Genomic DNA, 15,988 nt, shown 5'->3' on the forward strand with positions numbered 1-15,988 from the left:
GCCATCTTTAGTGAGGGCGGCCGCTCCCCCGCTCCCTGGCGCGGGCTGGCGGAGCCGCGCGAGCGCGCCCACGGGCGGGCGGCGGTGTCGCTGTGCGCGGTGCCCGAGCGCTGAGGGAAAAGTGCCTCAGTTGGGACAAATCTGATCAGGCTGATTCACCACGAGCGACTCTCGGTGCAGGTCCACTGTGGCAGCCACGGGCGGAGAAGGAAAGGCTCGAGGTGCAGGCGCTGGGTCTCTCTGTAACCACCGAAATACCATTTAACGATAAATAGCAGTATCTGCAGGGCATGGTCCTTTTGCTCTGTGTGTGCGTGCAGTGCACAACTGCTGGAGAGAGGTTTTAAAATCAGAATATGAAGGTGTTGGAATGGACCTTGCAGATCATCCTGTCCAACCTCCCTTGCCTCCCTCTAGACCTGGTTTCTCCAGCCTGGCTTTGAACACTGCCAAGGTTGGGGCATCCACAACCCCCCTGGGCAACCTGTTCCAGTGTCTCACTACCCTCACAGTAAAGAATTTCTTCCTACTGTAAAACCTAAATTTCTCCTCTCTCAATTTATACCCATTACTCCTTGTCCTGTTACTACAGTTCCTGACAGAGTCCCTGTCTGGCTTCCCTGCAGGCCCCCTCCAGGTACTGGAAGGTTGCTGTGAGATCTGCACACAACCTTCTCTTCTCCAGGTGAACAGTCCCAACTTTCTCAGCCTGTTTTCACAGGGAAGGTGCTCCAGTCCCATGATGGAATACGTGTGGGAATGCACCAATACAGATTAGTAAGCATTGTGGGGTATGTAATAGAGCTTCTCCTCTTGGAATCAGTGTTTTTCAACCTCAGTCAAAGCTAACAGCTGAGTGGAAATCTTTTAAGTTTTACACGCTCTTTCCTACATGAGAGACATTTCCACTCACCCTGTCCACTCATCAGTCTTGCCAGGGCTGAGTGCCGAGTCATTTTGGTGAGGCTGCTGGACATCCACTGGAAGCTTTGCCTTTGCTTAGATGCCTGTGCCATCCTACTAATGAGTAAGTAACTGCCTGGAAAATCCTGCATACTAGAAAACAGAGGAATGTAAAAGACTCCTGGCAGCATATTCAGCTACATCGTTTCACACAAGGTAGTTATATGAGTTTGCAAGTGTTAATAGAACAGCTGTGGCTGTGGGCCTATCATACTGTATTGCATCTATGTGAAAAGCAAATGAGTGCTTCTTTTCTGGTTCTGGAATTTAGCCTGAGGGTTTTCTGTGAGTCAAACTTACCTGGAAGCTATTCTTACAGCCAAAATTAAAAGAAGAAAACAGAAAAACAAAACAAATATTAAACATATTTTGCATCATTTTATGTGAAGTGGCGATTTGGTTTGTAATACTCAGACTTTAGCTTTGCATTTCACACATGCTGTACTCTTCTTGGCATTTCTGCACATACCACCAGAGACTAGCACCCGGCCTGTGAGGAAGGAAGTGTAGGGGTGTCTGGCCAGGACTGTGTGCAGCATGCACAGGGTCACGAGGGTGATCACTTCCATCCACAGCTGAATCCCAAGCTCTCCATAGACTCTTCTCATCACACAAGGAGGATGCAGGGCTTCAGGGCCTGGAATGATAGACAAAGCTTTTTCTAGAAGTCCCTTTTTTTTTCTTTACCACTCATTTCTTCTCCCTGAGGCAAATTGTATTTTGAATCTACCTACACTCTCAGTACATGATACAAAACCCCTTGCATTAACAAGGAACATGGATTCCTCTGCCTTCTGGGATCTTGCAGACCTTCACTGTGGGGTGGATCCTAGTGACACATTGCACCAAAAGCATCTTGATTGTGAAGCTGAAGCCCCACAGGCAAAAGGTGACATCCATGAATACAGATTCAGGAGCGTGTGAGGAACACTTACCTTTGTCACAGCAGGTAAGAATGTCATTCCTGACACCCTGGAGGTTGACTTTGTGTGTAGTTGTGTGGAAACAGGCATGGTTTGCCTCTGTCCAACCTATCAGGCACTGCTGGTTGTTGGTCTGCTCTGCCAGTGTATCATACTTGTGATGCATCCTCCTGAGATGGAGGATTTGAAGTATTTTCAGACTTTATTTATTTTTGTTTCTAAAAGGGACAATTGTTTGTATTCAAACACTTTTGCCCTGGTTACTTCCATAGCTGGATGCAGCTGTGCTCTGTGCTAGGCTGGGGAGCTGGTGGAAAGCACTGCTCAGTGCCCTGCTTCCCTTGTCACTTGACTCCACAGCATAAAGAGGAAAACAGCAGAGGTTTCCATTTCCTTCCCTAAATCCCACCCTGACATTTCAAATCATCAGTCTAAAAAGACAGGCTGAAGCATGTCTCATGTAGAGCAGTAGATGGCTCTCTTTCATCTGAAGTCCTGTTGGGAAAAGAAACACTGGGTATTAAGAGAAAATCCAGCCTTGTTCCCTCAAATCCACGGCTTCTTTTGGGCAAACTCTCATATTCATTCAACAGTGTAGACAGGATACAGCTGTGATGATTTAGGAATGCATCTTAAACTGCTTACCTATACTCAATGACTTAAAAGATGAAGAAGGTGGCCAGGGAAACTAGATCAGTGATGCTAACTTAAATTGTAGTATTTCCTCATGGAGCAAGATAATACCTCATTGTCAACCTATTAAGTTTTATAGGATAGAATAAAAGTTGTTTCTCGGTTCCCACATTTTTTCCAGTCTTTTCAAAACTACTATTACAGGATACCTTTATTTATTTACACCTTTTTAAGGAATCTGACTTTTGAAATGTTGTTTTTTTCAAGATAAATAGAAAAAAGGAGCAGAGAAATACAGATCATATTCACAATATAACAGTCATCCGTTTATTTCTCTGAAAGTAACATAAACACAGTTCAGTGAGTAAAGATTTATCTGAGTCTCCTTATACACAGTACAGTATATACAGCATTTTAATGTTGTAAATGCCTCACAAAGATATTAGATTTTAGAATAATAATTTACAAAACAGAAGAATATAATGTTAAGGTATCAGATTGTTTGGACAAAAAAAATTATGCACATGCATCCAAGCAAGACATTTCTCAGGTTTCCCATAAGAGAGCAAGTTGCACTCAATCAAAAAGGAAAAGAATTAGGATGCCTTAAACTGGGCAGTTCTCTGACTGTAAAGCTGAATACAAAGTCATTACTTAATCATGCATAAGATGATGCTGACCAAATCAGAAATGGCTTACGTGGCTCTGGCAGTACAATGTGTTTTCATCTGTCTGGAAATATTCTGTCTGCTGCAAATGCCTCAGGGCACCCTGTCACCATGGATAATCTTGCCTGGGGGTTTATGTTGGGAGAGGAGACCCATTCTGCCTGCTTTTCTTATTGTTTGTTGGCAGAAGCATTCCATGCTGTTCAATTTTTGGCATTGGCCACGGCAGCAGAAAGCCTGGGACTTTCCTCAATTAGCAGCATTGCTTTCAAATGGAAGAAGGGAGGGTGTGTATTGTGTCCTCTACAAAGTACTCCTCTGGGTTATATGGCAGTCTCAGCTAGAGTCAGAGAACTAGCTTAGGCTTTGTATTGCCTACATTTTAGTGTTATAGTGCCCAGTGGAAGTATAGAGTGGAAGTACAGGTAACCTTAATGTCTAGACTCCCTCATTTATAGGCATTCTTTCTAAAGGATATGGGAGTGCCAATGATGCTGGACATTTCCTATTAAACAAGTGGCCTCTGTTCAGAACACTCATCTGTGCATAGAAGCATGGTCTCATATTTCTCCTCTGTCAGTGGCATTTAGTAACTGCAGTGAATGCTGAACCTCAGACAAGACAAGGCACTGGGGCTTTGTGGAATCTTCTTTGTTTTTAACTATAGTTGTTTTCTTATGTATAGAAGCCATGAATAACCTTAGGGAAAAGAGTAGATTTCCCTTAAGCTTTGTAGATTAGTTTTGTATTTTCTGGGTTAATGGCTTAAAAAACGTCACTGTGGGATGCTGGATGCCACTACTAAGGGATGCTGGAGTGCTCACTATGAAAAGCAGTTATTTTGTCTGTGGACTCATAAAGCCAGAGGAATATCTATGGTCTGTTGGACCTGTGTTCAGTTCCCCACAGTACCCCATCTCACACAGCAAACAGCAAATGCTGAGAGAAGGGCTTGTAGGGACCAAACATAGGGTGATGCTGGTTCTGAATAGTCTCTGAATGTTTGAATATACTGACTGGTGACTCAGGCTGTTCCTGAGCAGGATGTGGTACCTCTGTTCTGAATAGTCTCTGACACTTGTCAGACAAGAATTTATACCATCTGAATCCAGGTAAAATTCAGTGTTCAGGTTACCCGTGGCAAGGAGTTCCACATCTGAATTATATGCTATGGATATGTTATACATTTATGGTCTATCTGAGAATAATTGCCTTTTTTTTTCTGAATTCCCAGTAAATACTTAACCTCTCCCTATGCACACACCTACCCACAGAAACATCAATTTTTAAGGTATTTTACTAGTGGAGAGTGATGTTGGACTTGTTCGTTCAGCTGTGTGTCTCAGTCTTGCAAAACCATGTCTTTATACCTGCCTGGTGCCAGGTTAGAATGATTCTTTAAAGAGTTTCTACCCCATGAGCACTGCATTATAATACTCCAGTGTTGAAGGTGTTCAGATATGTGGCAAAACAAAATTAATATGAGTTATCCTGTCATGAAAGATGGAATTATGAAGATAAAATATGCTGGTATCTCACAAATTGTCTCAATAGTGTTGTCCTGTTCCTGATGGGAAGTTGATTGGTAGCTGGATTTGTCAAAGCCTGGAACTGCCAAAGCACATGATGCAGCTCTCACTAAAATGTTTTCTTTTTTGAATGCAAGATCTGTAAAACTTCAAAATAAAATTCTATTGGCAAAGCCTCAATTAGTCTTAGAAGTGCTGATATGTGAAATTATGCACAATAAGTGAGAGATTCTGAAAATTGTATTTCTCTTGTAACTAAAGAAATATTTTTTTCAAAGATCTCAGGAATCTGAATGGAACCCATCATGCAGGCCAGGACAATGTGCTTTTTATGCTCAAGGAACCTGATAGGCCAATCAAGGTAAGAACCTGTTAATTAGGTACTTAATCATTGTCAGTCTCTTGTATTCACTAGGCATTCTCCTAGTCAATCTAGGAGGCTTCAAAATGTGTGTGACAGTGTGATATCCCTTAGACTGACTTGAGAAATAGAGAATGACTGTACTCATTTTTACCAGCAGGTGTCTAAGGAAGATGTAGATCTGAATATTCTCAGATGTTTGGTATCTAGACGTGCCTAGCAAAAAGAAACAAAGCTGCCTGCAACAATAAAGACACTTCTCCTTTGACAAGGATTTGAAAAAGTGTTGAATTTTGAAAGAGTAAATGAGGTGTCTTTTCATTAAAGCATTTTTAACAACATTGACCAAAATTTGTCACTCCATGCTTGAAAATTAAGCCTGAATTAATGGTAATTATAACATTTTCATAACAGAATTGACCTGCTTTTTATTCTGTAAATGTTGGCAGCTATCCCTAGCTATTACACCTAGAGGATATACATAAAAGCTTTATATAAAAATACAATATAAGTATTGCAAAACAAATGAGAAATAGAGGAAAAGGAAGAGAAAGAAATAAAGAGAGAGAGGGAAGGAGAAAAGAAGGTGGGCCCCATTTAGATAACATTTAAAATGCTGAGCCTATTTGTACAGCAGTGCTCATGCTCTCTCAGCTGGATTATTTGCAGCTGAGAAGCCTTTTTGTAGCTCTGATGTGCTGGATGGTGGCAGGGCACAGAAGCTGCTGCTATAGTCTTTGGCTGTGGAAGCCAGCCATCCCTCAGAGATACCAGCATCAGGGAGCCTCTGGTACCTCACTGCAAGCCCTGCCTTATCCTACTGTGGAGTGGTGGAGTCTTTGAAAAGCCCTTCTCTTTCCCCTCCTGCAAACTGGATCCATGTCCATGCCTGCCTCAGGATATCTCTCTGGGACATTTTTCCAGGTTACTTTTAAGTTGTTAATGCCAGGAAGATTTTGGTGTATGACTTAACAACTGTCACTCTCTACACTTCAGGATTTGGAAAGTGGTACGTATTTTTAAATTCAGCCTTTAAAATTCTCAGCTAGTAGGCCAATGCACCCATTGCAAACTCAATTTTTTCATGAGGCTTGCTTTTTATATTGCCCTACACTTCAGATAGCTATAAGGAAACTGTACTTTCTGGCTAGCATGGAAAAGTCTTCTGCAGTCCTTAATAATTTTTATATGTTCCTTAAATACTCTTACACACATTCTTCATTCTGTTTACTGGGGAGCATGTATTCTGGGCTAGAACCTATTAAGATATATAAAATATATCTATACTTTGTGGTCCACATCAGGGAATAAATCCTGACTTGACACAGTTGGTGTCAACACATCCATGTTTCTCAGAATCACTTTTCACAGAATCACTGGGTTGGTGTTGTCTAGTATTGCAAAAGCTCCATACCTTCTTAGTGATTTCTCACGGGCAGCTCCTTGCAGCACTGACTCCTTCTTCCCTACAGCATAGCAAACAAAGTCAATCCAACTTCTCGGCCAGCCAACCTACTCTTTTACAAGACCCATCCTAAATGGATCTAGCTGTGGCCTATTAAGGGCAGGCCTGTTCCTAATTCAGCTGTAACTCCTTAGGGGTGAGATTACCTTCATCACTATCTCTATTCTCCTACATTCCATCCATCCACAGGCTGGAAGAGAGACCTTCAAGATCATCAAGTCCAACCCATGTCCTAACAGTTCAACTAAACCATGGCACCGAGTGCCACATCCAGTCTGTTGAATCCACCAGCTCCCTAGGCAGACCATACCACTACTTTATCTCTCTTTCCATAAAAAACTTTTTCCTAATATCCAACTGATATTTCCCTTGGCACAGCTTAAGACTGTGTCCTCTGGTTCTGTCAGTTGCTGCCTGGAGAAAGAGACCAACCCGCACCTGACTTCAACCATCTTTCAGGGAGTTAGAAAGTGATAAGGTCACCTGTTTGGAACAGCCTGACCATGTAAAAAATCAGCTGGATCAAATCGTGGCCTGGTGCCTATCACATAATATTTTGTACCTGTGTGTGCACAATATTGTACTACCATACCTTGCTGAGAGAGGACCCTCTGCTTCCTTAGCACCAAGTCACATTCTGTGTTTTGTACTATGTACTATGCAGGAAAACTGTGTGTCATGTTGTTGAAAGTTCTGTTTACTGGAGAAGGGGAAACAAGACAACAGTAATTCCTGCAGTCAATAAAACAGCAACCCGGTTGTGGTTTGCATAATCTCAATTAAGATGAAAATGCAACTAAGCATAAGTAAAGTGCAGTTGGAAAAATGTAACAGCTGTTTCAGACATAATAAGAAATGTAATTGCCAACTCCTGAGCTCTGTGTTATCCAACCATCAGTTTATGCATCACAATCCTTGGAGATTTTAAGACCTTTTTGGATCAAGCCCCAAGAAACCTTTTCTAACCTCATTACTCATCTTGCTTTGAACAGCTGGCTGTATCAGACAATGTCCTGAGTCCTCTGCCCTGAATTTTCCCATGGTCTTGTGATTCTGTGACCCCTCTCAGGACTAAAAACATCATGTGCACTAGGTGTTTTAAATATAGTTCATGTGTTTTTTAATATCCAAAGTAACCAGCTGCCAAGAAAGAAGAAGAAGAGAAAAGAGAAAAGAAAAGAGAAAGCCTCCTAGACCTGCCGTTAGTGGTTACCAAAATCACAGGGTAAGTCTTTAGCCTAAAAACATGGCCAGGAGACCTTAGAAAGATGTCCAATATAGGACACATTTCAGACGTATGACAGCAATGGCCAAACATTTGGTTGTTACAGCAAGGTTTGGAAAGATGTAGCTCTTGGGTCCACACCCTCTTCATTTAAATAAACATGACTGGTGCTGTGGGTGGTTGGCAGTGGAACAAACAGTTGCTTTTGGACAGTGTGAATGAATACCCTATAGTGGCATTACTCAAGGGCTAAGTTTATTTAGACTGTGGCGTATTTGGTGACTTGAAACATGAAACCTTTACTCAGTTCCTTCTTAGTTGCTGAGATCGGACTCCTCACCCTCCCTTCTTTCTTGTAGGCAAGAAGTATGTGGCAAGAGTTAGTCCTCAGGGAGAGATAACTGGTGTTTACCTGTGTCAAAACTAAACACAGTGTTTTGTGCAAGTTTTATAAATAGTTTAAGTGTATTTTAAAAATAATTCTTAATCACTCTGTCTATAGAAGCCATTTTAGCTGCTACAGGGACTGATTCTGTAAGGGGCAATTTGTATAATATGAGGTTCACTCATGTAATGTGATTGTCAAATAGATGTCATCTAAAATAGAATGGAGTTTCTAAGAGATTTTACCTATATAATTAAGGTCTACATACCTCTAACTATTTTTTTCTTGATACCACAGTGGAGTGGGTTGGAAAGAGAAAGATTTCTTGTTTTTCTTTTTTATTTTTAGATTTAAAAAGAAAAAAAAAGACAAGCTAAACTTAAATGTCACAGTTTTAGCTTTTGACCAATTTCCAAGCAGAAAATTTAGGTTTTATTTTTAGAATGAAAAAAAAAAAGTTGTCCTGCAAGAGATCACATCCCACAACTTCTCATTTTAACAGCTGCTTCTAATCCTGTCTTCTTTTCTTTTTTCAGTGTTGACCTTTTCTGGATGTGACAAGATGGAGGAAACCAGGACTGAAAAAGTATACACCATTAAGAAGTGCTTTTCTTTCCCTCCTGACAATTCTATTTAATTTCCTTGGGAGCAGATCCCTGCTCTGTCTTTCCTAGGACACATTAATTTCTAATGGATTTTGGTCCCTTGACTCAACAGCAACCTCACAGATTTTTGCCAAGCTGTCTGGAGATTGCCTAGCCTGATCGCTATGTTATGGAATACAAGAATTTCAGCAAGCTGACCCTCTATTTAATCTCATTGCTTGGTTCAGACTTTTGAAAAGGCATTCAGGTTTAATGGGAAAACATAAAAAGAAGCAGAAACCACAGCTTTTCCTTAGTAGTGTGTGTAGGACAATAACCTCTGTTGATAGTATGTGCCTCATCTCTAACTTGCATTTGATTTTAATTGCATGACTATTAGTTCTGGTTACACTTTCTACCATAGATCAGCACCTGGTATTTTCTTTCCATGAAAGAAACAAGTGTTATTAAGGCTCCTGTCACCCTTCTCTGCCTGATAAATTAAAATAGGCATCTCTTTAGTCTGTTGTTTTAGGGCATTGTCTCCACACCTTGATTTACTTTTGTGTAAAATGTGGGAAATGAGTTTTGTCTACACTATGAATTGCTCTCAGGTGAGTCTGCTGTCGAAAGGAAGCTGCCTCTGCCTACAGGGATACAGTGGTCTATAAAACAGACTGCTGTACTAACATTCCCTTTTTTATGGGTACATGAATGAAATAAAAGTTATTACAGAAACACACATTCATTAAAAAATCTGCCAGTTTTTATGTCTTTAATTTAAAGTGAAGTTACAGTGTATGAATGCATATACTCCGGAGTGCTGTGATATACCAGTTTATGACATTATGGAAACACTGGGTTTAGAAGTTCCTTTTTAAAAACCTGTAATTGAAATTTACAGTTTAATTACAGGCTATAGTTTAAGATAATTAAATCTTCAGGGAATTCTTACATTCTTTAAAATCAAATAGTGTTAACTCACACTAAATTATTCAAAAAGAATAAGGTTTTTCTTGGTTGTACTGACCTTTTGAAAACCCTCAGAGCAAAGAGAATAAGGACACTAAGGTAAAATGATTAATGAGTCTTGGTAAATGGAATTTCGTCACATACAATTATAAAAAATGTTGCCCTAGGAAAACAGGTTTTTGAGGACAACCTGTCATCATTTATATATGTTTTTAACTTCTCTCACTTTCACAGAAAGGGCATGTTTGCATATGTTTTAACATGCCCCTATTGTATGGCTGAGCATTTTTACAATCAGAGAATAATTCTAAAATAAAATAATGGCATTACATGAGATTCCTAGTGTTCTGCTTGTATGGATAGGATAGGATACAGTATATCACTCAATGTTAAGGGGCTCAATAAAGCAAATAATGAAAAAACCCCTCAGTTCTTTATCAAAGTTACAGAGATTTGAGTGAGGTGGAAGGTACAATTTTGACCTCTCTATAGGCAGTGCTTTCAGTGCCACTGATGGTTCTAAAGCCAAGAGTCTACTTTGAGGCTGCCTACAGCAGAAATTTGAAGCTACACGTCAAATCCTATTACAACTGCCCTGTTCATACTTTGGAGGACCTTCTGCACATCAGCAACAAGAATATAGAGTAATTTTGTAGTAATTCCTTACAGTTGTGTGAGATTCATCAACTGCTGAGAGCTACTGTCCTGGGAAGAACAGGGGACAAGGTCATAATTTTCATTCCATTCTGTTCCTTCTGCACTGCTTAGTTAGTTCAAAAGGGCCAGGGAACATGGTAACTGAGGATTATCTTTGCTGCTGAAGAATTCCTGCATGTATCGTTTGTAGATTTGTTCCTCAGAATTTCACATTTCCCATAGTATAATTTTGTCATTCCTTCTTTAATTCCCTTTTTTTTTCAGAATCTAATTTTTAAGAGTGAATCTCTCAAAACTTCATGAAGTCTCAACCATGAGGTCCTTCTACAAGGACTTTTCCTAAAAGACAGGATATATGTAGGGATATAGATGGGCTTTTCAAAGCCCATCTACATCCCTACATATAATGCAATAACATAGTACATACTGATTTGTTGACACATATTTTTATAGGTATGTTTAAAAACTGTACAGATATTTTAAAACTAAAATATTATGAAAATGTAAGTATATAATTCCAAGATCTTAAGATTTTTCTATGCTTTTTTAACAAAGAAGAAGCTTTTTTACTTTTTGCACAGAGCTTGCTTTTTCGTATGCCAGTCTGAAGAAAATCTGATAGCTTCAAACAGTGTCTTACAGCTTGTAAAAATTAATGTCTTTCTTTAGGTTTGATTTGAATACTCAGTGAGGACTCTTAAGATATAGTTATCTTACATGCTCTGGAGATAACAAGATATTTCAACTACTTGTCTTGATTTCCTGCTTAGAAATGTAATAGAAAATGGTGCTTTAAGAATGAGGATTAAGCTGATTCATTTAGAAGGCTACTTTTGAATGTCTGTTCATTCAAATGCTGGTATTTCAATGAGTCATAAAAAGCTGTTCTGAAAAGTGCCTGCTTCATTCCACTGTCCATCCAGTGAATGTAAATAACCAGTTATAGACAATTGCACAGTCCACGTTTGATCAGGTGAATCCTACCCACTCTGGGTGCCGTAACAGTTCAAGTGGGAAGAGAATTAATAAATAACATTTTTCACCAAGGGAAATGTCTTCAGCTAATAGGAAAAAATGGTCTTAATTGTAGTGCAGACCAGATTTTCATAAAGCTCCACCCTGATAGCTCAGGGCAAATTTCAGTGCATGGCACACCCATTGACATTGCAGTGTAAAACGTTATGACACATTCCATCATCAGAAGCATCAGAGGTGTTCTGGGAGAGCTTTATAACCTCTGCTTCTTGTCAGTACTTTCCAGCAAACACAAATTCTTCAGGCTGACATCCAAGCAAGGAATGTGCCCTCCTACCACCACGATGATCTTACACCCACTTATTTTTAGTGTTCACTTTAATTCTTGTCCATTCACTGTGAGTGATAAAACAGACTGTTGCTTCCTTCCTAGTTCCATGAACTGCTAAATCACAGTTTCTTCTAGGACCTCATCCAAAGCCTATTGAGATTGATTAAAAGATTTATCCATCCCCTAAATGAGCTCTGCTGCAGGCCTTGAGTTCAGTGATGCATAAGGCAACTGGCTAAATGTTTGAAGAGAGAATATTATGCTGGAAGAGGCTGTAGTGGTCTTCTGATTCAAATATCCACATAACTTTCCACATAATCTGGAATTCTTCAGATTTCCCCGAATTTGCCTCATTTCATGGAAACATACTGTTTGTACCTTAGTCTGGAATGCCTGCTGAATCCAGTTGAGTATCAGATCATCCAAGTTCACTGTCTAATGTTAAAAGCAGACACAGGGCATTGACCATTCTAGTACTCACTGCTGTAATTTTTGAGGAGATTTCCCCCAATATTTTAAGTATTGCAGTGCTTAGGTTTTTACATTTACCACAACAGAAGTTTTTACATGCGACATTAGAGAAAAGCAGACTTGCTGTGCATGTGTTTCCAGCCAATATTCATCCAATTACTGGAGCTTGCTAGGTGCTGAGGTCCTTCTAATTGATCAAGGCAGAAGTTGCTTGCTGGACTCATTAAGAAACCATTCTGATTTTTTGCATTTATTTAAACACATTTTTATTTTGAATATACTTATGCTGCAACTCAGAGGTGTGATTTCTGCTGGTGTTGGTACATATATTTGGGCTAGACTTAAACTGAGCTGTATAGAAACAGGTAACAGTGTATCTGTTAGCACAGCCAGTGCTGTAGATAACTTTTTCAGCCTTTACTGGCTCTGCCTGTCAGACACCATGAAAAATTAGCAGAATAAAGTTCCTGGGTAGCAGCGAAGGTGGTAAAAGTGGAATTTTCATAATGATGACATTTCACAAATGGGTGTACAACTTGGGTCTGGTAATGCTTGTTTAACTCCAAAATGTGAACATTGAACAGAGAGGAAACTAGTTTCTCTGGCTGGCATGCTGAACACAAGAGAAACCTGTTTTACCTACCAAATTGTGTCTCCACTGTATCCACTTGACTGGCTTGGAGCAGTTGATTATTATTAAATCCTTTCATGCTAGGTTATACTTCTTCAGATTCATTCCTAATATGCAGAAGTGAGGTTCAAAACCAAATTTCCCTTGCATGGTGATCTTTGTACACAAATTAGTCTTTCAGGTGTTTGTCAGAAACAGGCATTTAAAACATACTTAGGCCAGAGACCTGACAAATGGTTGTTTCTATAGCCTTGAATATGTAGACAAACTAAGGCCTTTTGTTTAGTTAAAACACAGATGTCTTAGCAGTTAATTAGAACTAACGTGATCTGTTTCTTCTGCTTGTTCTGGATGGACAGGAATTTTTTAGCTAAGAATATTGTGTATTCTGTAACAGAAGCAGAAGTTTTTTATAACTACGTGCCCCTAAGTTTAAATTTCACCAGTTTAGCACAAACTGAAGCACTGCTTGTTTTTGTTTGAGTTACCAGTCTGACCTAAATCAAACAGTGACACACAACTGCATAATAAAACCCTAAGACAACTGTCAGTGGAAATGAGCAAATCACCAGAGTGCTGGGGAATGTAACAGTACTATAACCTCTTGTTATAGTTGTGTGATCAGTTTTGTTTACCTGAAACCCAAGTCAAATCCAACAGAACAAACAGCTTAGCACTTAGTAAGCATGAATGGGATACCAGTTTAGCTCAGTTCTCTCTAACTGTGCTAATTTTCCGGTTACTCATAACCCATTTTTATTCTTTGTGTGCAAAGAAATGTGCAGAGTGGGCCTGCAATACATGGTATAGTTATAGGCAGTCACTGGCTATAGGGCTGAAAGTTGTCTCAGTTTCTTATCTGCTCATGCTCCATAGTTTCTTATCTTACTATACTGATACCCACTTCTGGGGCTGTGCTGCAAACAGGGCCACTGGAATGAGCTGCAATTGTTGTAAAACTCTCTCTAGAAAGCACTGTATAGCGCAGGCTGCAGAATAGGGTTTGGAGGGCTGTGGATTGCAGAGCTGGGAGGTGCTGAATGGAGGATGGGAGGGGGAGACATCCCACAGTAACACTGCTCCCTGTTCAGGTACAGTAGTTAGTTAGTGTTTGGGCACCAGAGAAGGACCACATTTGATAAAAGAATGTAGGATTTGAAGTGGTGTTTCAGGGAAACCAGAGCGTATATTGCAGTGAAAAGTAGCAGCTGCAGAGCAGTTTTAAAAATTGTTTAAACCTTGTTTAGGTGCTGGTAAGACACGACTCTTGAAATTTTGTCTGAATGGACATATTTTCATTCATAAATATAAATGTGCTTAAGTTTTCTGCTAACTGGGAACTTACTGAATCCTTACATACCACACTTGATTTCTGAATGTTTAACCATGAAAATCTTCTACATGTTACCTACGGTGTATATCCTGTTTGGAAATGAAAGGATGAAAACCTCTCTGAGTGCATGGATACATGTGTAAGAAATGGAGCTTGTATGTTGTTATAGAATGGAATGTAACCATTTCTGTTCCTTCATTTTTTTATCGGTTCTAAATCTATTCAGGACAATCCCTAATATGACAGTCCATTTATTCTCTTACTTTCTGCTGCAGAATTCCTTTATTGGCATTTCTGTAGAAGAAGAGATCAAATACTTATACTAAAGTATCTTAAACTAGCAAGCCCCTAGGAGCAAAAAGGGAAGATGGGAGTCTACAATACTGTTGCACAACTGGGCAAAATTTGTGACATTTGCAAGCATTTTCACTAATGAACTTTTGGGCTACATTCATGCTAATGAATTAAACAGTGCCAGCAAATGTTCTTGGGACTGCAAATTGATTGTCTCTACCCTCAAGCTGACCTTGGCATGGTTTTGCCCTGGCTGTGGTGTTTTCTTGAACAATTTCTGGTGCAGTTTGGGGGCTAGCATGCACCATAACTGATAGGAAGTTGAAATGTTACCACCTTGTTTTGGGGACTGAGAGAGCTGATTAGTATTGATAGGTATGGTGGAGTGCCAGTTTGGCTCTGTGCCATGGAATGGAGATGTGTACTATGTGTGGCTTTGCCACTTGAGGCTGGGGTTCTTGTGATGAAGTGCTACTTGTAAGCACTTTTTCCCAGTCTCCAAGAAAAGGAGTGGCAGTGACTGTTCATCTTCGCTGGCTGTTTCTCACATGTAATAAGGAGTTACTAAAACCAACAGCAGACATCTCCTGAGCTTTGCCTTATCATGCACCTTTTGCAGGTGAGGAGCTGCCATGATTGACTTCGTAAGCATGAGTTGTTTTTTGTACTATCACCCCTTTCCTAGTCTACAGAGGTGACACTCTCTCTTCTGTCACCACAAAGACTGGAATCAGCTGAGTACGAAAACCTATAAAAGCAAATGTAAAAGACGTGAGAAGATTGCATGACTCCCTGGCATACAATTAAAGCACAGTGTTTATGCATGTTACCGTTCACATCTGATTTTCATGAGAACATAGTGTGATGCTTCTGTTTAGGACTATAGCTGACTGCATTTGGCTGTGTACCACAATGCATAGGATGCCACTCCAGCACTTCTGAAGAGGCACACATCAAGATTTGAGTATAATTTCTGTGTTAGACTTGCCCTGCAATGAAAGAATTTGCACAAATCAAACATTAGATGTGTCTAGTCTGCACAGTTGAAATTAACCTGCTAAAGGAACAGAAAAGATTCTGTTACCCAAGCTGCTTTTTCAGCTCTGAAGGTAGGTTAAGATTTATAAGTAAGTACGACCTTATTTTGCAAATATGGGGCACAGAGGACAGTCCAGCCAGAGCTGCATTACCAATCAGTTCACATTTAAGTAACTACGAGGCTCCTTGAATTTTTGCCAGCATCCTTCTCCCTGTTCCGACCCAGAACCGCTCCCGACTCGCCTCCGAGCCCGATCCCCAGGCCAGCGCGCCTCTGCGGGCTCTCCGGGTCGATAACCGAGCAGCTCTCTCCACAACGGGAGAGCCGCTGCTCTGCTCGGAGCTGCAGGCAGAAAACATTGCTCTCGATGTATGGTGTTGAGTTCTGAGAATCCCACCCGTTTCCCAGCTGCATCAGCCGCAGGATGTGGGAGCGATGGCTGAGGGCAGGTGAGTCACCCGTGTGTACCCCTGTGTGGACAGATGTGTGCTGCCTCTGGGCCGCCCACCGCGGGCCGGCCCCGGGCACGCCCCGGGCTCCTGCCGCCGG

The 15,988-nt window shown here is 40.5% G+C and overlaps 1 protein-coding gene and 2 long non-coding RNA genes across 3 annotated transcripts in view; 2 read left to right on the forward strand and 1 right to left on the reverse strand.

The window, feature by feature from the left end:
• Nucleotides 1-72: 72 nt before the first annotated feature.
• The window catches only part of CD109 (CD109 molecule), an 85,628-nt gene continuing 69,712 nt past the window's right edge, over nt 73-15,988 (forward strand). The window contains exons 1-4 of the mRNA XM_064412414.1: nt 73-221; nt 930-1,027; nt 4,995-7,767; nt 8,689-15,888. Of these exons, the coding sequence (XP_064268484.1) occupies nt 15,875-15,888 (14 nt within the window). The 5' untranslated portion in view covers nt 73-221; nt 930-1,027; nt 4,995-7,767; nt 8,689-15,874. The remainder of the gene's footprint in view (nt 222-929; nt 1,028-4,994; nt 7,768-8,688; nt 15,889-15,988) is intronic.
• LOC135296273 (uncharacterized) overlaps nt 236-15,988 on the forward strand; it is a 200,414-nt gene continuing 184,661 nt past the window's right edge. Inside the window, exon 1 of the long non-coding RNA XR_010358336.1 lies at nt 236-454. This is a non-coding gene — a long non-coding RNA (uncharacterized LOC135296273). The remainder of the gene's footprint in view (nt 455-15,988) is intronic.
• Nucleotides 1,467-6,603, reverse strand: LOC135296272 (uncharacterized). The gene is made up of 3 exons (XR_010358335.1): nt 6,492-6,603; nt 1,899-2,381; nt 1,467-1,600 (listed from the first exon to the last, which is right to left on the reverse strand). It is a non-coding gene; the product is annotated as an uncharacterized LOC135296272 (long non-coding RNA).

Source organism: Passer domesticus, chromosome 3, assembly GCF_036417665.1.
Source record: "Passer domesticus isolate bPasDom1 chromosome 3, bPasDom1.hap1, whole genome shotgun sequence".
NCBI classification, from domain to species: Eukaryota; Metazoa; Chordata; class Aves; order Passeriformes; family Passeridae; genus Passer; species Passer domesticus.